Source organism: Ixodes scapularis, unplaced genomic scaffold (assembly GCF_016920785.2).
Source record: "Ixodes scapularis isolate PalLabHiFi unplaced genomic scaffold, ASM1692078v2 PGA_scaffold1__304_contigs__length_218370807, whole genome shotgun sequence".
Taxonomy (NCBI): domain Eukaryota; kingdom Metazoa; phylum Arthropoda; class Arachnida; order Ixodida; family Ixodidae; genus Ixodes; species Ixodes scapularis.
The window spans coordinates 69,161,655-69,184,158 of NW_024609846.1; the positions used below are offsets into that span (position 1 = coordinate 69,161,655).

Sequence of the window (22,504 nt, forward strand, 5' to 3'; positions counted from 1 at the left end):
AGCACCATGAGAAACAAAAAAAAAATCTTACTGCGATTTTAATTTTTAAAACTGTAATTCTTTAGTTGATTCGTGCTCGGGAGTAAACAAACTATCAATAACTTGCCTTTCACATGACTTTAAATTACCAAGCGAAGTTCGTAAGCCACTGCTCCATAGTCTCAGTGGTTTAGCATACGTTGAAATTCTGCATTTGGTCTTAGTGTTGATTTAGAAACTCAGCATTATTTGTGAACCAGAAACTTTAATAATAGCAGTTTTATAAATAAAATATTGTGTTTACAGATGGTAGCCGAGTCCGTAGCCATAGGTGCTCAGGCCGTGACCGTAGCGAAGTCCGTAGGTGCCCAGACCGTAGCCGTATCCGAGGCCGTAGCCGTAAGTTGGGACCGCGTGGACAGCTGAGAACGCCGGGGCAGCGTAGGAGGCAACCTTGGCGATGGCCGGCACGGTGTGGACAGTGGCCACAGCCGGGGCCGTGTGGACGGAGGCGTAGCGGGCGACCGGGGTGGCCACAGGGTGCTGGCTGCGGTAGCTGCTCACGCTCGACACGTGGGACACGGCGGCTCCGTGGTGGACGGCGGTGACGGCTGGGGCGACGATCCTGCTGTACACTGGGGCGGCGTGGTAGGCCCTGTAGCCGTACAAGGGACTGGCGTAGCCAGCAAAGGCGCAGCTGGCCACAGCCACGAGAAGGGAGGCACGGAACTGTAAGTAGAAAAAATATATTAAAATTTAATATATCTTTAAACTTTAAGTGAGTTCAACCAAGCCGGAAGGATGTCATCGAACGTTCCTTCTAATTTCTTTTTGTTTACGACAAACCGTCTAAAAATCAGTGACTTTTGCAGCAGTTTTAATATCGGTTATCAGTGAGGACATTTCACAAGCAAACAGGTAGAACACTTTTGTTATTCTGATAAAAACGATTGGTTTATGAAATGGTGGTGGTTGTTCCTTTTATAGCTGTAAACGTAATTTGTTGTTGTAAATATTATAAATCGCAATAACACTGAATTATAAAGCGTTTTTATTTCCGTACTTGAATGCTGTGAAGCCGAATTGAAGTGAGATTTACCTCACTAATTAAGCAGCAAGATCTTTTTATATGCGCCTGAAATGTAGGAAACGAATACTTACGGCAAACATGATGGTTTGTAGTTCAGCTGGGACTGCACAAATGGTAGTGAAAAACAGCAAGTCGCCGCTCTTTTTATACATCTAATTCGCTCAGAAAGGGAAGGGGAAGGGGAAGACCAACTAGGCGGGGCGAGCTTGCTATCAAATAACACCCAGGTGCACCTTTTGCAGGGTAAAAGTATGCGTGTTTAGATCACGCGCGAAGATTGTTTTAACGTGGGCCTTGCCTGATCCATGTTGATTTAGCCGTAGTCAAGCTCAGTAATCTGAGCAACGCCGATAAAAGAGGAGTGCTGACATTTTCTCGGAACTGGACGTGACGGGCAAGTGAACGTGCACAGCTGCTTAATCGGAAGAAGCGGTCTGCGGAGGTGCTTTGCACGTACTACATAGAGTACAGAGGAATTCAGAAAATATAACGGAAACACATGACGTTTGAAACATGCTATACATTTGAAGAAACAAAACAAATACTTTGCGATTTTTCTTTTTGCGGGTCGTCCTCAAAAGGGGACACTGACTATATTTTGTTAAGTGCCTTGCTAGGAGTTGTGTATTCCCAGACTACGATTTGTCTGAAAATATACCGCTTTATTTACGCCGTGAGACATGCTTGGAACGATGATCAGTATGTAAACCAACTCAATTTTTCGAGAGTTGTCTAAAGATATAGAACGAAGAATTAGGCTTGCGGTTCCGAATCCCGTGTAATTGCGAGGGATCTGCGAGGGATGTCAACTTTGCCATGCACGCGGACTTTTTTCATCGCATGGGAACTGAAACATCTTTAATCACTGTTAAGTGCCTTCATACGCACGATGCATAGAACTAACAAGTTGTTTGGTGGAAATTTTTGAAACCCCGCACTTCGAGGAGAGTTTAGGAAATACTTTCCTACTGAGGTACATGTTCAGGGACTTGGTACATGCATTGCACTTGTTGCACAATTATCATTAGCCGCGCACAGGGCATTATGACAACAATTTACCATAAACCTTAAAAAGACGACTGTAATTACAGAAACTTCATAGTATTAATAAAAATATAATTCAACAAGGTATAACAGATAGCTACGTTTATAATTGGGTTAAAAGAAACGGGTATCTGTAGGTCCTCCACTGATGTATTTGCTGTAATGGTGCGCTTAGAAAGGAAATTGTGGCACGCTCTTAATTGTTTTATACATTTAACAGTACCGCTCTAGACTACTTAGAGCCAGCAGAGTGAGTTATCGCCATACTTAGGAGATCTCAAAAACCAGGAAGAATGTAAAAATATATATAGGGAGAAATGCTCACTCATAACGCTATTACGGAACACGAGCAGAACATGAAATTGGGGTCAAAATTTGTTCAACAGTGGGTAGTGCAAAACATTTCACGTCACCTGTTCGTTCTCAGGTGTTTCAAGCGGGGTCGGTGCTCTGCTGTTGGTGACGGTAGTAGAAGTCGCAATTTTCTTCTTCCGCGAGGCAGCCGTCTTAAAGGGTAACTGCTAAGAAAAAACAAAGCGTATTTTTAAACAGCCTAATTGGGACAAGCATGTCATAAAGCAAATTTTTCTGCAAAAAATGAAATTTTTTACAGCAATATTTATTGCGCGAGACTCATTTTAGTTGTTGCTATTTCGTCCGTTTTAAATCGCGCGCCCCACTGTTGGTATTAAACGTCACAGAGTGGCTGCTATACGTCACGGAGTGACGTATAGGCACCTGCAATGCTGTTTGGTTTGGCGCCATCTAGCGACTGAAGCAAGAAATATTGAGCACCCCTGGGAGTGGCGGCTGCATTGTTCAAACGTGAGCTTTTACTCTGGTGGCGTCGCTTAGCCTAGTGTCTGAAGCAAGAAATACTGAGTGTCCCAGGAAGCCGTGATCACGTAACGTGCCAGTAGAGCGGAAGCTACGGCCCTGGCGGGCCAATCGGAACGTGACTGCGTATCACCGGAGCGCGCATTAACTCCGGAGAAGTATGAGGCTTTTATGCCCAATATGTGTGCGTTGCGCTCGTATACGTCGCGCATTTCGAAGCCTCCGGCACGCAATCTCGGGCTTATCGTTCACCCTTTGCCAAGTTACAACGAGACAGGGTATAACCGTGCGCTCTCACCCTGCTGGCGCCGCCTGGCCGTTGCCGGCTGGCTATAGCATCCACTCCGCGCGCGTCGAAAGAGCAGGAGTTTCAAGTGTGGGGAAAGTTGTGACTCCGACTAAATTACGTCCTGCGGCGTAAATATTGCTAGAAAAAAAATTGTTTTTTCGCGGAAGATTTGTTTTGTAACATGCTTGTCTTAAATGAGCTGCTTAAAAAGCTTCTTTTCTTTTTTTTTTCGCAGTTACTTTTTACGGTTTTCTCCGAGGTACCGAATGTTCGCCGATCGCCACGGCGTCCCCGTTGTGCCTCGGAGTTTCACCGAGCCTTCAATGTGGGATTCCAGGAGGACACAACCTTGTCTTCATGTCGGCGTTCCCCCAGCCCTCTGACTTGTCTTTTCGTCCCATTTCTTTTATATTTTCAAGAAAGCTCTTCTGTCGGTTTTGCTTGTTTCTTTACGCAGAATGAAACCCTTGTACGAGAAATAACTCATATATTTACTTTGTAAGGAAGTCACAAATAAGACAAAAAGGAGTTGCATGTATCAATATATTATCACACTTAAAAATTTTAGAACAGTGTTATTTTGCAGAAAGTTTGTTTTTCGTACCTTTCACAATGTTATTTATTTATTTATTGTGCAGTACACAAATATATAGAACACAAAGCTGCAAAAGATTTTATAACAAGCGGGGGAACGCCGCCCTTGAACGACACGGGGTCTTAATTAAAAATGTCAACGATATTACTATGAAAATATACAAACGACAGATGGGTATATGTAATGCCTGGACATGTTAATTGTTTATTTATACTAATATTTGAGATGAACATGCCTCTGCGCCGTAAAATCGGAATTCAGACTTGTCGTCGTCAAATAATCATTGTTCATGTCATTGTCGAATAAGCACTGAAGGCCAATACTTGAACGACTGTGCTTTACTTTCTCTAAATCACCCAGTGGGCCCTTTTCGAACACCGATAATATATATATTTTTTTACTTCAGACGCATGAGGGTGAAGGTTGAAAACAAACCTTTGTGTCACTTTGATTCGTCTTAGAGTGGTGTTACTTTTTCGAGAACGGTGCTTCTGAGACCGATCCACTTTATGCCAACAATATGAACTCGGAAAACGTAACGTCAGCGGTATAGTTGTCTGTGTGCGGGACCGAGCAATTTGCCTTCCAGGAGTCGGTTTGTTTACTACTTGTGTCGGGAACCTAAAGCTACTTCATTTAATACCTGTCTTCACACTGTCGACTTCTAGAATGTTCTATTCCTTCCATTAGAGTATAAAAGACTTATTGCGATACTCTTCGCACGTACTTGTTCAGATTCATCCGAAGGACAAGTCCCTATTTGCGAATTTTCTGGCGTATATGCGAGTTTTCTTTTACTTACAAAGGTTGATCGAACTGAACTCCCACCTAACTAGCAATTGTCAGCAGTTTAATTATAAAAAATGAATTAGATCCCAAGTCACCGTTACAGCACCATATATAGTTGAAATAACTAAACTTAAAAAAAAACCGCTGGTTAGCACATTTGGCCGTTTCAAAACAAAGCTTGAGGACATCTATATTTCTATAAAATTAGTTTTTTCAACTCAAACATACAATGCTCTGTGCAAACCTCCAATGGAACATTTTAAAGATAAAAAAGTAACTATCAAGACGCCTGCTTATCTACTACGTTATAGAGAATGTGGTTGGACAATTGGTAAAACATGCACAGGGCGTGAAGCGAATGACGAGTAACAAATAACGGTTTTTCTCGAAAACGCGTGGTGATCAGGAGTGACGCATGTTATTTCTGATGCTTATTTCCTCCGCAGATAGTGCTTTCGAGCCAGACATTTTTCTATATGACGTGCAAGTTCGTCTGATCCTTGCGCACATTGTGCGTTTGTTTATCTTTGAAACAGGTTTATCTGCTTTTGTCCCCCCCCCCCCCCCCCTTTCAACCAATCACGGCGCGCTTGGTTGCCTTCTCATCGCTGGTTTCTTTCTTGTTTTATATTTTTTTCTTTGATTGGCGTGTTCCTCCTTGCATGTCGATGCGCCAAAGGAGCATTGTGGAACATTTGATCGCCGTATAGACCGCCATACCTGTAAGATGCTATGTAGATAGTGACTATTGGCACTATATGTGATGCTCAGGGAACTACAGCTTTCAGTACGTTTATCAGATGGTATGTGCGAAATAATATATTAGACAAATCAATCCTTTTATAACATTTACCATCCATGTGAGACTTGTGTTTTACTGGGAATTGCATCGGAATCGTTAAATAAACTGAGGTCATAAATTCGATGGATGAAGCAAAAAGGATTCATTAAAGACAACGTTATGGGCCCGCACAATCACTATCAGATGGACGCAGAATCTGAGCAGCAATTGCGACCAAAAAGGTAATTTGAAGGCAAATGCCCTTATATCCCCAGGACAAAAGATATTTTGATCAATTAGTCCAATAAACACATGGCAACATATAAGATGCTGTAATATCTTAAATATGCCTTATTATATAACTTCCGATATGTGTATTAAAAAATCAAACAATAAAATTCGCTTATTTTCAATAGGGGCCTATTTTCTACCCGTCTAGCTACAGTCTGGTAGTTTACGCTCATGAGCTCGGTTATCACGTGTAGCGGCCATGTTTTATTAAACATTTATAAAGTAATGAAACATTTTGTTAGCAGTGGGTTAGAGGGTTGTGCGAGTAGTGGTTCAAATGGAATAGCGGTGCGTCAGTCATAGCCTCGACAGTGTAAAGGAAAGCCAAGACGACGGGTTCTTTATACAGAGCAGAAGCTAGCAATAACTCTGTGCTATTCGATTCTAACCACTATTCGCACAGCCCTACTGGGTGGCCATCAAAGATTAAAACTTGCAGTCACAAGATCACACATTTTCAATATGGAACGGTGCTGAAACTGCGTTGACAGAATTTATTGATATCGCCAAAAAGTTGAATATATATATTGACTTTTTTGTAGGTGTAAGTCTGAAGAAATGAATTGTTACTGCCACTGGCTTTTCTATGAGGAAGAAATATATTTAATTACATTAAAATTTGTCATTTTACATCGTCACTGTAACAAACCATTATTGTACGCTCTAAAAAAAAATTCCGCGCCTCTACTTTCCCGCACAACACTCGGAGAGCCAATCACCACAACTCGCAGCTCAGCGATTGACGACGCCGAAACATATGTTTAGACTAAGAAACGCAGTCTGAGTTGTGACATTAAGCAACGCAAGCGTGACGTTTCGCATTGCTTAACGTCAGAAATCAGACCTCGTTTTTTGGTCAAACATGTTTCGGCATCGACATTCGCTGAGCTGCCGACCCTAAGTTGCGGTGATTGGCTCTCCGAGTTTTGTGCGGAAAAATAGACGCACGGGCTTTCTTTAGGGTGAAGCCTAGTCAAAACGAGCATAAGGTACGTACATTTTGTTTTTGGCTTCTTGCGTAAGGTTCGTGCCTATATAGTGCAAAACAGGGCTTTAAATAAATACTTTAATATATAGTGATAAAGGATACTGCACTCTAAAAAAGCTCGTGCGCCTACTTTCTCACACATTACTTCGAGACCCAATCACCGAAACTTACGGAGGCAGCTCAGCAAATAACGTTGCCGAAACATATGTTTAGACCAAAAAACGCAGTCTGAGTTGTGACATTAAGCAATGCAAAACGCCACGCTTTCATTGCTTAATGACACAACTCAGACTGCGTTGTTTGGTCTAAACATATGTTTCGTCATCGCCATTAGCTGAGCTGCCTCTGTAAGTAACGGTGATTAGTTCTTCGAATGTTGCGCGGAAAAGTAGACGCGTGGGCTTTTTTTAGAGTGTGGAGGCTGTGAATTCGCAGCCTGTACTTCCTAGCTTATGAAATAAAAAAAAGAAGTTTTGTTTAGAAGCACGTTCACTAAAGCTGGAATATACTAAACGCTTAAAAGCTAAACTTTTTATATATTCTTGTTCATCGTTATGAGAAGTGAGAACTCCAGTATAATTAAGTTGACAAATTCAATAATTTCTACAAACGCAGAAAAATAGAAATACAAAAAATCTCTTTTTTTGTTTCTATGTTGGGCAATCAGCCGAATAAATACGCCCTGCCGAAGTGAAACTACGACAACCCAGCATGTACCCCAAATTCAAACTCTAAGCGGAATTGATGCCGCAGCAAAAGCAAGGCTTCATTGGAACTGTGACGTACGAAAATGTTTCTTAAAGCAGCTCCTGTTGTATTCGGCGATTTTGAAGTCGAGCCTGGTGCGACGTTTGGTGATTAATTCGTGCCTTCTGCCGGGCCCAGCAGACACTGAGTCTTCTCATCGAAACGGGGCAGCACTGTAAAGAAGCCCGTGCGTCTACTTTCCCGCACTAGACTCAGAAAGCCAGTCACCGCAACTTATGGAGAAAGCTCAGCGAATGACGACGCCGAAACATATGTTTAGAGCGAAAAACGCAGTCTGAGTTGCGACATTAGGCAATGCAAAACGTGATGTTTGCATTGCTTAATGTCACAACTCAAACTGCCTTTTTTGGTCTAAACATATCTTTCAGCATCGTCATTCGCTGAATTGCCCCCCCCCCCCCCCCCCGCCTAAGTTGCGGTGATTGGCTCTCCGAGTGTATTACGGGAGAGTTGACGCACATCCTTTTTTTAGAGTAAAGTCTCTGACAGAACAAGAACAGGAGGGCGTATCTTTCAAAAGTTCCGCCTCCCGCATGGGCTCGTTGACTTCCCACTAGGAACACTCGCGCGCTAAAATCACAAAGCGAGAGAGGTAGGAAGGCAGGAAGGCCGGAAGGCCGGACTTTCGAAATCACGCGCTAACTTGCTACCTTCGACAGCGCTTCGGCGAGTCGTGCACCTAGAACGGGCAGGTATCCAAACCACGACGGGAGACATGTAGCGCCTATTGGGGGCCAGATGTTCGCAACATACGCATTGGCGTTTTCATTCTGTCCACTCACTTGTGCAACAAATGCAAGGCTGGTGGTGCGAAAAGACGGATAATAAGGTTATCATGTGCATTTTCGCAATGCTAGCCATGCGCCTTTTGCACTACGGGTAATTTTAGTGCACCCCCGTGCTCCCAACGTGCTTCAAGCGTCAAGAATTTACTTATTTAGCTAGAGATTTCTGAGGAAGCTCCACGACGTTCTAATTTGAGTCGTATCTTTACGTTGAATGATTAAACATTCATTAGCAAATCTGAAATAATTATTCGGGTTGTGATCATTAGCCCGCTATGGTATGTCTTCCTGACAGTATATGCCACATGCACAGACTGCATTTGTTTCCATTTCGCGTTTTTTTAGTAGACCATTTGAAATTACAAGAAAGAAACCCATGGTTTACATATTCGTAAGATATTCGTAGATGTCATTTTATTTATAGATTATAAGTGTAGGTCTCATGACACGCAGTAGAAGTAGTTATTTTTTTTTATTTTCTTTTATCTACTCTAAAGGCCCTAATACTGGCTTTACATAGGCTGGAACATAGTACAATAAGTTGAGAAAAACAACAATGAAAAGCAAGCGACGCATAAGGATATGCGCATAAAGGCTAGACGAAAATGGAAATCCAACTTAACATAGTCATGCGTCATCACGTTTAAGGGCGGCAAAAAAAGACTGATTATCACTGATGGTGGCAATTTCTCTAAGAAAGCTGTTCTAATCCGAAATGGCAAGAAAAGTCTAATTTTGGAACATGTCATTTCGTGCGTATATCAGGTTAATTTTAGAAAGGTGGTCTAAATGGGGCAATGTATAGTGTGTCAGAAATAGAAGAAAACATCACTAAAAGCTAAACAGCTAAGGCAGATAAGTTGAACAATGTTTTCTACTGATTGCAAAGGTAAAGCGGAGATAGTCACGAACTGTAAATCGAGCGACTTTGTTTTGCAGCGTTGGATATTATCTTTGAGATATGATGGGCGAGGACGCAATATGACAGATGTATAATCCAGTTGCGATGTGATTTGATCAGTGTAGGCATTGAGTTTTTTTTCTTCGTTTGCCTCGAAAAGTGTTCGTTTGAGAAAGGCAAGTGTTTTCGACACTTTGTTGGTAATAAGTTGAAAGTGAATGTGCCAAGCAATGTCATTAATTAAAAATCGAGCGTGTTGGAAAGAGTCAAATTTACACACGAAAAAAAATAAACAAATAAGACGGAGCACTGAACACGAGACATTTCACATGCTGTAGTGTTCTGTGCTCCGCGCTATTTTTTTCTTATTTCGTATGTAAAATAGGCAATATCAGATGAAAGATGAACTTCACGATATTTAAGTGATGAAACATTTTCCATAGCATCCTTTTCGATAAAGTATGTGTCTGAAGTGGAATATCGTTTTGTGGTGAATATTTTAGTTTCTGTCTGGTTAATACGTTTTATTAACCACATGATGCACCACTCTGAGATAATGTCCAAGCCATCCTGCAGAAATTTTATATTCAAGACGATTAACACCGCCTGGAAGACGAGGCCGTAGTGCTGAGATTTTTACGTCCCCAGCGAATGCCAACGCTGGACACAGATTGGAAACAAGTGGTGCCTCAGCGCTCGGCTTCGAGTCAAGTTTGAGCCGAACGTTGACGCAATCATTGCATCCAATTTGTGACCAGCATTGGTCTTCGCTGATGACCACAACTCTATCAGCATTACGGCTTTGTAAACTGGGAGGTGTCGAGAGGGCCCGTATATTACGTTATATGTCCTCTTCAAAGCCTATTTAGAAGTTATTCGAAACCAGACTTGGACGTAGTTCAACTACTCTACTCAAACTACTGTAGTTTAACTACTTTTTCGAGTAACTTGGTAACTTTCAATTACAACTTGATTTGGGTAATTAGTAGTTTAATTTAACTACTTTTTTCATTTAACTTCTACTCAAAGTACTAACTACTTAGGAAATTATATAGTGCTAATTTTGCCCATCACGAAAGTTTGGGCGCAGAAATGAATAAGACGCCGGCATATGAAGTGGCATTCCCGAACAAGGGCCCCCTTGTTCGGGAAGGCGTTCTTGGGCCAAGGTGGCGACGAGCAGCCAAAACATAACACCGGCACGCACGAACGCAGGAAGAGATGCTTAACAAGCCTTGGTCGGGTATTGACCTAATCCGGTAATGCACGCAGGCTCCGCGTTTTCAGCCGCAACCGTGAAAGACGGGGACACTCCTAGAGTTGTTGTTTTCGTTTTGTCTGTCTTTAGTGAGTTCTGACTCAAGCGGTAGGTCCCGCTGGAGGCGCCACTGGAATGACCTCGCAGCTGGGCGCCTGTTCCCATGGTCGCCTTGTCGTCAGCGCATACGCCTTTGCAAAGCCGGACTCCCCCGCGCACAAACCCTGGTAAGGATAATCCGTTCATGGGAGCACGTTCCCGCTTCCAGCTGCAACTGTATACGAGCGACGATGCTTGTTCACGTAATCCTTCGCGTCCTTCCGACCATCCATGCCTGAGAGACCTCCTCTTTGTTAAAAACGATTTACTTGTCAGGCGTGTCAGGCGCGTCAGAACATTGTAGTCGCCGGCGAGGATTGCGAGTTACCCTTGGGAGATCCTTTTGTTGGACCCGGCGTCAGCGGCGAAGTATACTTCGGTTCATCTTCTGTTAAACCAACACAATTTTTTTTTCAGTAGTGTAGCACTAGCACTACAACGGGACGCGCAGTCGTCCGGATGATCTCATCGTCGTGGCGCGAGACTTGAACCCTTGACGGTCTGGTGCACTCGCTCAGCGTACTCTCAGAACGACGTCGGAATAAAGAGGGGCCAGTCATAACAATCTTAACTTGACGAAGAAAAAAGAAAAAAGGGGGACAGTTTGCTATAAAAGACACTCTGCCCGAGGCAAACCTCACATGTTTCGTCATGGACACCTGGGATGCGGACACCTGCTTACCCGACCCTGCACAGCCTGTTTCTAAAATTTAACGCTGCCGTTCCATCCAGCCCGTCGGTGGAACGTCTTTTTAGCTTGGCTAGGGACGTCTTTAAAAGGAAAAAGGGAAAATTCTCCTATCAAGAACTTTGAAAGTCCATTGCTTCTGCGAGCGAATAAACTATTTTGGCGAAAACGCACGCCATAAATAGACTGCATTAATTTTAGGCTCGCAGGGTTTTTCATTGATCAAAACTGCTGTTCATTTTGCTACCACAAAAATATAAAAAAAGTAACTTCGATAGTAACTTCAAAGTAACTCGCTACTTTTTACAGTAGTTAGTAGTTTACTCAATTACTATTACAAATGCGTAATTTCTACTCTACTCCAATTACTTTTGGCGTCGATACTCAGTAACTTAACTTAACTACCTTTTTTGAGTAATTTGTACATATCTGTTCGAAACTCTCTCTAATGAAATTTCCTTAGAAATAAATGTTTCTAAACAAATAGGGGCAATGGTTAAGTGTAAAATTCGGAAACATACAATAACACCAAATGTGTCCCCGCAATTATTTCTTTTATTAGGTCAAGTCGGCAAAGCTCTTCCGAGTTGTACTTGCTTCTTGTCCACTAGCATGCAGTTGTTCCATTTCTGTGGGCATAAAGACAAATGAAATTATAAAAAAAAGCAATTTATACTTTATGGTTCTACAAAGTGCGCGAATTGTCTAATGACAATACAATTTCATCAGACACGAAATGGATCGAGGTCGTCTAGTGTTGCGGGGCCGTAATCGCAGACAATTATTTCGCTGTTGATGCAATGTGCTTCCGTATACGTGTCGACTGCTTAAAGGCCTGTTCACACATGCAGCGGAGCGCTACAAGCATAGCGCTGACTTCGCGCAAAGCGCGTGCTGACGGGAGCATTCACCAGCTTTGTATCGCACCGTCAAAACTGTTGGTCATGGCAGACGATAAGTAGCTGACGGCACGTGAGGAGCGCTACATCAGCGCTTCGCTGCATGTGAGAACCGGCCTTTACTGTGGTAAGCATTCACAAGATTAGAGACTAGGCATTGAGGCTTGCAAAATTGCGTGTAACGTTTTATGTCGAAATCAACAAGAGTGCTGGGGAAGTTACGGCAAAGCTCGGTGATTTAGGGATTCGGTTTGTATAGCGAGTTAACGTGAGCTCCATGGAGTTACTGTGTTTGCTTGCAATCCTCTTAACTCGCAATATAATAATAAAAAAACAACGTAATATAAAATAATATCCGCTTAATACATATTGTTTAAAGCGAAAGATAAATTTGATTTTGCATGCGTTCCAGTGAGCGGCAATTTTTTTGCATCATTCTAGATGGAGAATTACCGACCCTTCGTATTGAGCTCATGCCCAAATAGAGAGCAAAACGGGAAAAAAAATGCGAGTAAGGGACGCTGTGTATCTTAGACTATTCCAAGCACTTTGCTAACTATTGTAGAGCACGAACAGAAGAAAAAAAGTCTTACAGTGACTTTTAGTATTTAAAAGAGTTTTTCTTTAGTCAATTCGTGGACAAATGATCAATAACTTGCCTTTCACATGACTTGAAATCACCAAGTGTGCCCAAGACCATATCCATAGGCACTCAGGCCATGACCATAACGGAGTCCGTAAGTTCCCAGGCCGTAGCCGTATCCGAGGCCGTAGCCATGAGTAGGGACCGCGTGGACAGCGGAGAACGCGGGGGCAGCGAAGGCGGCGACCTTAGCAACCGCAGGCACGGTGTGGACAGTGGCCACAGCCGGTGCCGTGTGGACGGAGGCGTAGCGGGCGACCGGGGTGGCCACGGGGTGCTGGCTGCGGTAGCTGCTCACGCTCGACACGTGGGACACAGCTGCTCCGTGGTGGACGGCGGTGACGGCTGGGGCCACGACTCTGCTGTACACTGGGGCGGCGTGGTAGGCTGCCAACGGGGCGCTGTAGCCGTACAAAGGACTGGCGTAGCCGGCAAAGGCGCAGTTGGCCACAGCCACGAGAAGGGAGGCACGGAACTGGAAGTAAAAAATTATAGTAAAATTTAATATATGCCTAAACTTCAAGTGAATTTAACCAAACCGCAAGGTTGACATCAAACGTTCCTTCTAAATTCTTTTTTGTTGTTTCACAACAGTGACTTTTGTAGCAGTTTTAATATCGGTTGTCAGTGAGGACATTTCACGAGCAAACAGGTAGAACACTTTTATTATTCTGATCAAAACGATTGGTTAATGAAACGGTGTTGGTTGTTTCTTTTTATAGCTGTAAACGTAATTTGTTGTTGTAAATATTATAAATCGAAATCACACTGAAATGTAAAACGTTTTCATTTTCGTGCTTGAATGCTGTGAAGCCGAATTCAAGTGGGATTTACATCACTAATTAAACAACAACCTCTTTTTATATGCCACAGAAATGTGGCAAACGAATACTTACGGCGAACATCATGGTTTGTTGTTCAGCTGAGACTGCACAAATGGTAGTGAAAAACAGCAACTGGCCGCTCTTTTTATACATCTTATTCGCTCAGAAAGGGAAGGGGAGGGGAAAAAAAAGACCGACTAGGCGGGGCGAGCTTTCTATCAAATAACACCCAGGCGCAGCTTTTGCAGGCTAAAAGTATGCGTGTTTGGATCACGCGCGAAGATTGTTTTGACGAGAGCCTTGCCTGATTCATGTTGATTTTGCCGGAGACAAGTTCAGTGATCTGCTCAAAGCCGTTAAAAGAGGAGTGCTGACATTCTCTTCGAACTGGACGTGATAGGCAAGTAGACGTGCAATGCTACTTAATGGGAAGAATCGGCCTACGGAGGTGTCGTGTACGGACTACATAGACTACATAGGAATTCACACGATTGAACATAAACAGATGATGTCAGAAACATGCATCCATTGAAAGAAGGAGAAAATACTTCGTGGTTTTTCTTTTTCGGGTTTTGCGCAGAAAGGGACTCTGACTATAAAACATTTTTGAAGTTCCTTGGTAGGAATCGTTCGTCACGTACTACAAGTCCTAAAAGAATTACTGGAATATTTACGCCGCGAGACATGCTTGGAACGGCGATAAATTTTGAAACTAACTCATCTTTCTGAGAGGTTTTTTAAAGAATCAGAATAAAAAAATAGGCTTGCGGGGTTTGAATCTCTTAACATTGCGTGGAAACCGCGAGCGATGGCAACTCGCCCATGCACGCGCCATTTTTCTATTGGATGGGAAATGATGCATTCTTAGTCATTTTCCAGTATTTTCAGACGTACGATGAAATAAATCACCATGTTTTTGGTGAAAATATCAAGAACATTGCATGTCGAGGAGAGGTTAAGAAATACTAGTCTTTTAAGCTACATGTTCAGTGGCTTGGTAGATATTTTGCACTTGTTGCACAATTATGAGGATCCAGGAGGAGGTCATTGTGTTAAACATTTACTATAAACCATTAAAACTATTACAATGACTAAAACCTCTAAATAAATTATGATACTTCGACGAAATATAAGAGAGAGCTACGTTTATGATTGGTATCAGAGACACGAATTTCTCTAGGTCCTCTCCTGATAAGTTTGATGTAATAGTGCGTTTACAAAGAAAAACTGTGGCATGCTCTGATTCTTTTTTTTTCGTATGATACATTTTACTGTGATCAGCATAGCCTTCTCTTTTTTGTTGTCAGTCTCAATACCCTAATTTGAACGAATATTAACGCGCGAAAGTAAAAAGCGCTCGTTATCGTTTTAGCATGGAAAGTGGGTGGTGCATTTTCTTAATACTCCCTGTGTGACAAACTGTAAAATAACTAGCAAAACAAACCTAATGGCACTATTATCGATAGAAAAACGTGCATAATAAAGATAATTGCGAAAAACGAACTTTCAATGTAAGTCTAATTTCACCAAAAACAAAATTGACACTGTGGGCGCCTGTAGCCTCTATGCCAGTGAAGCAGACTTGTAAGCAAGGAAGAAATCGATATTGTGTTTCTTGCTAACATATGTTAGCAAGATTATTGTGAACGCTCGTGGGATGTATACCAGTGAAAAACGCCTGTTAGCAAGAAATAGAATATCGATTGCTTCCTTGCTTACAAGCCTGTTTCACCGATATAGAGTCAATTTTGTTTTTGGGTTTTTGCCTACAGTGTTAATTTTATTTTTGGTGAAATTAGGCTTAGGTGGACGTCGGCTCATAGAGAAACTTCGTTTTTCGCAATTATCTTTTAATCCAGGTAAAGACATGTTTTGAAATTCGTGTTGTATCCAAACTCATGAAGTTTGAGAATAGTACGATGCGTCGCTTTTTAACCCCTCCCGAAAAACACGGTTATCGCTTCTCGGGAAATCTCGGTGTATTTTGACACTATGTAGTATTGGAAGTTTTATTATGCACGTTTTCCTTTCCCATTTGCTTAAATCTTTTGAACTCGATTACAAAAATGTATACGGATACGGTCCTTGTTTCGTTCATCTTACGAAGTCAAACATCTCTTCCACAGAAACATCCTTACATTAGCGTCCGCGAAGGACTAGACACAATGAATACTCTTATCATACAACTTCGAAAAATGAAGACGAGAGGGCTAAATTAGTTGGGAGAGACGCTTGGTCTTAGTGAAGGCGAGTTGTGTATGGGAACATTGAACACCCAGCTCTAGAACAACAGACTCTTTAACTGAACCTCAGGTTGGCAGAGATTGGACAAACATATCTGGAAGCGAAGCTCTCTAGAACGGCATACAAAAACGTGGTTACACAAACGCTCTGTCACGATCAGTCCACAAAAGTTCATTTCATCTTCCGATGAGAAAACAAATGTCTTGGATGCGTGCCTTCAAAGGTTCGAGCTGGTACCCGCTGGTCAAGAATGGCCACACGAGAAGTGGGCGACATCTCCCGTCTTGTGCCTCAGGGATCACGCTTTGTGCGTTTTCGGACAACTTTCACCAACAGATTCTCTCGACTACGAGTGTGGAGAGCGCTTTTCGCTTCAAAGAATTTGCTTTATTGCCGAGTAATAAAAAAAAGTATATAATCAAACTTTTATAACCACTTAAAGGTGCCCTGTCGAGGTTTCTGAGATCGCCTAAATATAGCGATTACGAAAATAAAAAAAACGCGAAAGACCAGGATAAGATGGAGACTACAGAGGACAAGCGCTTACTCGCAGCTGACGTTTGAATTCGGAAGATGAGGAAGACCAAGATATTAAAAATTCTAAAGTTTAAAATTACAAATATTTCTGACAAAGGAGCGAAAGAATCTGAAAAGACTGAGAATTAAAAAAAAGTAATAAAGGAAATGAGTAAAAACAAGAGGAAATGGTGGGCATGATTAAAGAAGCTGAAAAAAAATGACATTGAAAAAAACTAAGAAGAAAGAGAAAGAGGAAGGTAAAGCAATTTTAAGAACACCTAGGGAAAATATTTCATATACTCTAATTCTTTTGATGACAAAGTCACCGATGGAGCTCTGATGCAGGCGTCTCCTTTGGTCGCAATGACTTCAGCCTCAAAAACCTCGCGAGTTTGCTTAAATTCTTAAATTTGCTTTACCTTCTTTTTTCTCGATGGAAAAAGACAAGCGCCGAAAGACCAGGACAGAGTAAGAAGACGACAACACAAGGCGCAACACAAGGTCCTGGTCTTTCGGCGCTTGTCTTTTTCCATTATGAACCAACTGGCCCAACTCACCATTTTGTTCTTTTTTCTCCATAATGTTCTCACTGTCATTGTTTTCGCTGTTACTTTAATCATGCCCACCGTTTCCTTTCGTTTTTTACTAATTTTCTTTATTACCTTTTTTAATTCTCAGTCTTTTCAAATCCTTTCGCTCCTTTCTCATAAATATTTGTAATGTTTAACGTTAGGGTCTTTAATGTCTTCGTCTTTCTCATCTTCCAAATTAGAACGTCAGTTGCGAGTAGGCGCTTGTCCTGTGTAGTCTCCCTCTTGTCCTTGAATTTCGCGCTTTTTATTTGCGTAATGTTTAACCAACAAGGGCAGCAAATCATTTTGCTATAGCGATTACTCACTCTGCGGGTTCTAAGCATCCCAGAAATTCATAAATCACGACCGACACGCTCCCGATCTCACTGTAAAAAACAAACAAAACACAATCAAAGATCGAACAGACCAAGGTCATCTCCGGCGACGGGAGCATCATTGTTCCGGCAGCCGGCGAGATGTGAACAATGAAAACGCGACCTTTCGTTGAGATTGCAAAAGTTATTATTACAAAATGTGTATGCTTTTTTAAATGATGAAAGCAAATAGGAGTACTCGAAAAATGCTAATTTTTCAAGGAGAAGGAACATAATACTTCAATAACATAGAGTTATTACAATAAACGCTAGAGGCTCAACTGGCGCTAGAGTCTGCAGGACTTCCGATAGCAAATTGAAGCAATCTGCAAACAGTCTACTTTTCCAGTCTTCTCGTGAATTCCTATCGGAAAACGTACATGCTATTTTGATCTTCGCCAGAGAATAATAGCAATCAGCGTAGTTTCTTTACTCGTAAGAGGTACTATTGTAGCTTTATTCACATTATAAAAGTGAAATTTTTTTAGTTAATGTTTTTGTTTTATTACTGCGCGATGTTTAAGTTAGCCGAAAATTGACGCCCAGGTTTAGGTTATACAGCGTGATATATCAATACAAGCTATCGGTCCAAGCAAAAACATGAAAGACGTTTACAATTCTCTGTAATGACGAATTGGAGCGCAGCTCTTGAGGAGGACGAGGGAAGGGTACGGAGGGAAGGGTATGCGCCTCCTTTTTCCCCGCTAAAATTAGGGGAAATATTGGCGATGTTATATGCCTGGACGTCACATGACGTCGTGCGTAAAGTGACGTCACACGACACGTGTTTCCCATAATGTCTTCACCCGTGGCATCGCGAGTGACCTTCACGGGGGTTACCTTTACGGGGTAACCCTTGTGAGGACTACCCTCATGAGAGTTACCCTCATACGCTCACAAGGGTAACCCTCACGGGGGTAAGTCATGACGTCACGTGTGACGTCACACGTCCCATAGTGCAACGCGCGGTTACGCCGATGCCGCTCTACCCGCACACGGGCTCCTAAAATCTGGGCTCTAAACAAACAGTTAAAGGGACACTGACACCCCCCAAAAAAATTTTTTTATTTTTTGCCAGGCGCTTCATTATGGTGTCGGAGGACTACCCAATGAATATTTTGCAACAGAGTAGCGTATTTCTTTAATAAAGCCAAAAGACGCAACTGCTCGAAACCGAAACCGAAACCCGACGGAGGTCGGAGAAGTGGAGAGAAGAGAGTGACTGGCGGAAGTCACGTGGCTACACCCGACCGTGCGTTTTTTTTTTCTTTTTTTTTTCTCCTCTCCGGTAGCAGACGACACGACATGCGGCGTGCGATGCGGCGTACGATGCGGCGTGCGGGAACTGCTTGCCGTGCGATTCTTTTGCAGTTATGTTTGTTCCGCTCGTTGTTATCTACTCCAAGATGAGTTGTTTTGTACACTGAGGAGTTAGAGATGAGTAGTGAGTGCCCGTGGTGAATTTCCATGATCGGCTCCGAAAATAATAAACCCAAGATGTTGCGTGAAGAGCTGGCTCACATGTCCTGCATCCGAAAAAAAGTGGCATTGTCGAAAGATCAACGGGATCGGGACCAATGGCTGGCTGCAATTCCTGTAGAACATTTACGGGCACCTCGGAAAGCGGACGCTACCTGATTTATATGCTCCTTGCATTTTGTGGAAAGTGATTACATTGAGTTCGCAGGTGTCAAAACGGAAATCCCATACCGTTTAATTCAGCGAAGTATCGTCCACAACATTTGTTTGTTATTTTTTTGTTTGTTTCTTCAGTGATGATTGTAAAAAAAGAAAAAGATATGTCAACAGCAAAAATTGTTTGCAAAAAAAAAAAAAAAAAAAATTCACGGGGGATCGAACCTGGTCCTACGGCGTGTGAAGGGGACGTCTTTCCCACTGAGCTACTGGGGCATCTCGTTTCTGGTGGATCTCTTTCCTTAGTAATAATTCAGCCGGTAAACTGTAAGCTTGAAAGTTTGCTGTCGATTTTTCTCTAGCAAAAGCACTCCCGGATCGAAGTCGGGAAGCACCACGCTTTGGGGACATTCGCACCTAGTAAAGAAATCGTACGCGTGCATATTCAACTCGAAGTAGACACGTCGTGCTTGACGTTTGCGCGAGCGTTGTCTTCAGCCACGAGAAGGGAGCGACGGCTCGGCGACGTCTTCGTGCAAATCGGCTTGGTGGCCGGGCGTGTCGTACGGGATGAATACCAATTCTTTTGATCAGTCCCAAATTTCTCTTTTAACGGTAGACAGAATTCGCCGGTACCGCGAACGACAGTTCTGAAATAGAGGTCCCACGCCCGTCGTCCGCTGCCATCGCCGTCCCCGCGAGTCCCACGATACGCGAAACGACGAATGCACAGAATGCTTCCGGTTGTCTGTGGAACTTTTTTTTTTTCAATCAACGTATTTACAGCTTTTTAGAAGCCACAAAAAATGGGTTTCATATTTTTTTCTATTTTTAATATTGAGTGTGTGCCTTCAGTGACCCACGACTTTGATTAAATTTGGTGGTCGCATCGATACCTTAGAAAACGGCCCGTGACCGCGAAAAAGAGAGTGAGCTAGACTCGAATCGGCCAATTCTTGATCGGCGGTTTTCGGGCGGAAAGAAACCGAATTTCGAGCCGCAAATTCTGTTCTGGGTAGTTGAGGCCTCATATGTCACCTACAACTAAAAACCTCGGCGAGCATAAATACCCTGTCAGTGTCCCTTTAAAGAGTGCGTAGGATTTATTCAAGCTGTAATAGCATTCAGATGACGGAAACGCAGTTTGTTTCTAATGTACAGTTTGTTACTAATCCAGTACGTGCTCTTCGTTTCATAACTCCATGCTTCGTGCTTGTCTGTTTTAATTGTTTGATTTGGCATATATTGGCATCCTTTTGGTGTTTTGTCAAGCTGATTCATTATGCGTGCTTTATAACACTGACTATGTGTAAATACGTGCCATATATATAAGAACAGTCTGCAACGTCAACACGCATTATACATGTGCATTGGTATATTTCAGAGCAGTGTTCAACGCCATAAATTCCAAAGAAAAACCCTATAACTGACACATCTTTTTGTATTTCTGATTGTAAAACGTTCCCTGGGTTTTAGTCTGTCACAACGCTAAGCAAAATTTGCTTAAATAATCGACCGCGAAGAGAAAATGCATTTGCGTCTTGCCATAGCATTACCGGTAGTCAAATTTAGACTGTTTGCTGTCTGCTTCAAAAGGCACAGCACACTCGCGCCACCTGAACCTCTAGCGTTTATTGTAATAACTCTGTCTTCAATAATCGTCCTAGACAAAGCGCGCTACTTTTTTTTCTTTTTTTTTTTCGCGAGAGGGATGCGTTAGGTAATCAGCTCTCGAGCAGTCGAGCGAGCGGTCGCTGGCTTGAATCGTATGCTTCGTTCACACACGAGGGAGAGAGAGAGAGAGAAAACATCTTTATTGACCCTCAGTTCAGGGTGTCGAAGTGGTGTTCAGGAGGACGCCATTCAGAAGGGTGAGGATATGTGGATCATGGGGGATCGGTGGCGTCTTTCGATGCCTTCAGCGTCTCTTCGATCGTTGTGATGTGATGAAGAAGGGCGTCGAAGATGGCGGGCACGTGTTGATGATTTGTGGGAGAGAGCCACTCTTTCCATGTCGTGGGCCGAAGCCCGGGAGGGAGCTTGGAAGAAATCCCGGGGATTTCTCCCCGGCACGCGCGCATCACGAGACAAAAACGCGAGGCTTTGGCACATCGCAAAGCCTGACGTTTTCGTGGCGGGATGCGCGTGCCGTGGAGAAATCCCCAAGATTTCTTCCTCGTGCGAATACCCCTTAAAGGGCCCATGAAACGAATTTTGGGTTGGGATAAATCATTTTAGATTGGGATTTTACTAATAGCACATCGTTCAGTGGACCAAAAGAAAAAAGGTAGAAAGTCAAAATCCTGACTTTCAGTGCGAAAATTTGAAAACAGAGTGGACTATTTCGTACCTCCTCCCCTTCGCAACCTCTCTGCCTTTTCACTGTGATACATCCGCGGTCCCAAAAGCGCGTTATCGGGTCCAAACTGACGTCACACGCAACCGGACCTCACTTATTCCCTTCACCGCTAAGCTGACATTGTGGTGGAAGCTACGCGCTTGCCGGACCAATCAGCCGCCTCCCTTTCATCACCTGACTTCATTCTCTGCAGCCACATTTGCCACGCTCACGTGGCAAGTGTGGCTGGCCCAACGAGCATGTAGCTTCAACAGCACTGTCAGCTTCGGAATGAACGGGGTGGGGAAAGCTTGTTGTTGTTGTTGAATTATGTTTATTGATGAGATGAGTGGTTCGGCTGTCTTGGTGGGGTGGCCTGAGACAGGAAGGAGGGGCATGGGGTTTTAGGGGAAAAAGGAAATGAATGATGTGAAAAAAAAGAAAAAAAAATTAAATGTGATGATGGGTCCCCGTCTCCCTGATGTAGCTCATCAGGGGATCGAGGACTGCTTTTCTGTGCTGCGGTGTTCCCTGGCGTCGGGACCACTCCTCGAGCGTCGCCGGTCTGTCCTCTTCCCGAAGAGATTGGATCGCTTTCTTCCTCAGCCGTTCCAGGCCTGCACAGTCCCAGAGGAGGTGGCGTAGTGTGGCGGTGTTGTTCCCAGCGCAGGCCTTGCATCTGGAACCCTCGATGTCGACGAGCCCGAAGCTCGCTTGTTTGGCCGGTGTCAATGCTGTTCCGGTCCTGATCCGTCGGACTCGGACAGCTTCCCATCTGGTATAGCTCGTTGGCATGTTGTCTTCTTGTGACGGCAGCAACCCTCTGAGGTAGGCCTTCCTCGCCTGCCTGGCAAGTTCAGCCTGTTCCTCCGGGTCTACCGTGTTATTCGTTTCAGAATGAGAGGTCGGGCCAGTCGCGGAGCCGTGAACTATTTCTTCCGCTGCGGCCCTGTGTGCCCTCTCATTCCCGGGGATTTCGCTGTGCCCGGGAAGCCATGTGATGTGCAGGTCGGTGCCACGTATGCGAAGCTCCGTCGCCACTTTCTTAATCTTTTTTATTGTTCGGCCCTTTGGTCTGTTGCTGCGTGTTGCGTTAATCGCTGCTTGCGAGTCTGTAAAAATTCTGGCGTGAGGTGCCGTCGCGCTCTTTCCTGCGATATCCTGGGCCGCCGCCAATATCGCCCTCAATTCGGCCTCCCTCACCGTCATGCCCGACGGCAGTAATTCGGTTTGTGTCCTGCCTCTCCTTGCGTCGTGCCAGGCAGATGTCACTT

At 43.5% G+C, this 22,504-nt stretch overlaps 2 protein-coding genes across 2 annotated transcripts; both read right to left on the reverse strand.

Moving 5' to 3' along the window:
* Nucleotides 1-254: 254 nt before the first annotated feature.
* Nucleotides 255-1,149, reverse strand: LOC115330808 (cuticle protein 64-like). The gene is made up of 2 exons (XM_040222920.1): nt 1,141-1,149; nt 255-708 (listed from the first exon to the last, which is right to left on the reverse strand). Exons 1-2 carry the CDS (start codon nt 1,147-1,149, stop codon nt 280-282), a joined length of 438 nt encoding a protein of 145 aa, XP_040078854.1. The 3' UTR covers nt 255-279.
* Nucleotides 1,150-11,717: 10,568 nt separating this feature from the next.
* LOC8051467 (cuticle protein 12.5-like) lies at nt 11,718-13,701 on the reverse strand. Its single transcript, XM_040222921.2, has 3 exons — nt 13,621-13,701; nt 12,741-13,199; nt 11,718-11,811 (listed from the first exon to the last, which is right to left on the reverse strand). Exons 1-2 carry the CDS (start codon nt 13,699-13,701, stop codon nt 12,759-12,761), a joined length of 522 nt encoding a protein of 173 aa, XP_040078855.1. The 3' UTR covers nt 11,718-11,811; nt 12,741-12,758.
* Between the last annotated feature and the right edge of the window lie 8,803 nt (nt 13,702-22,504).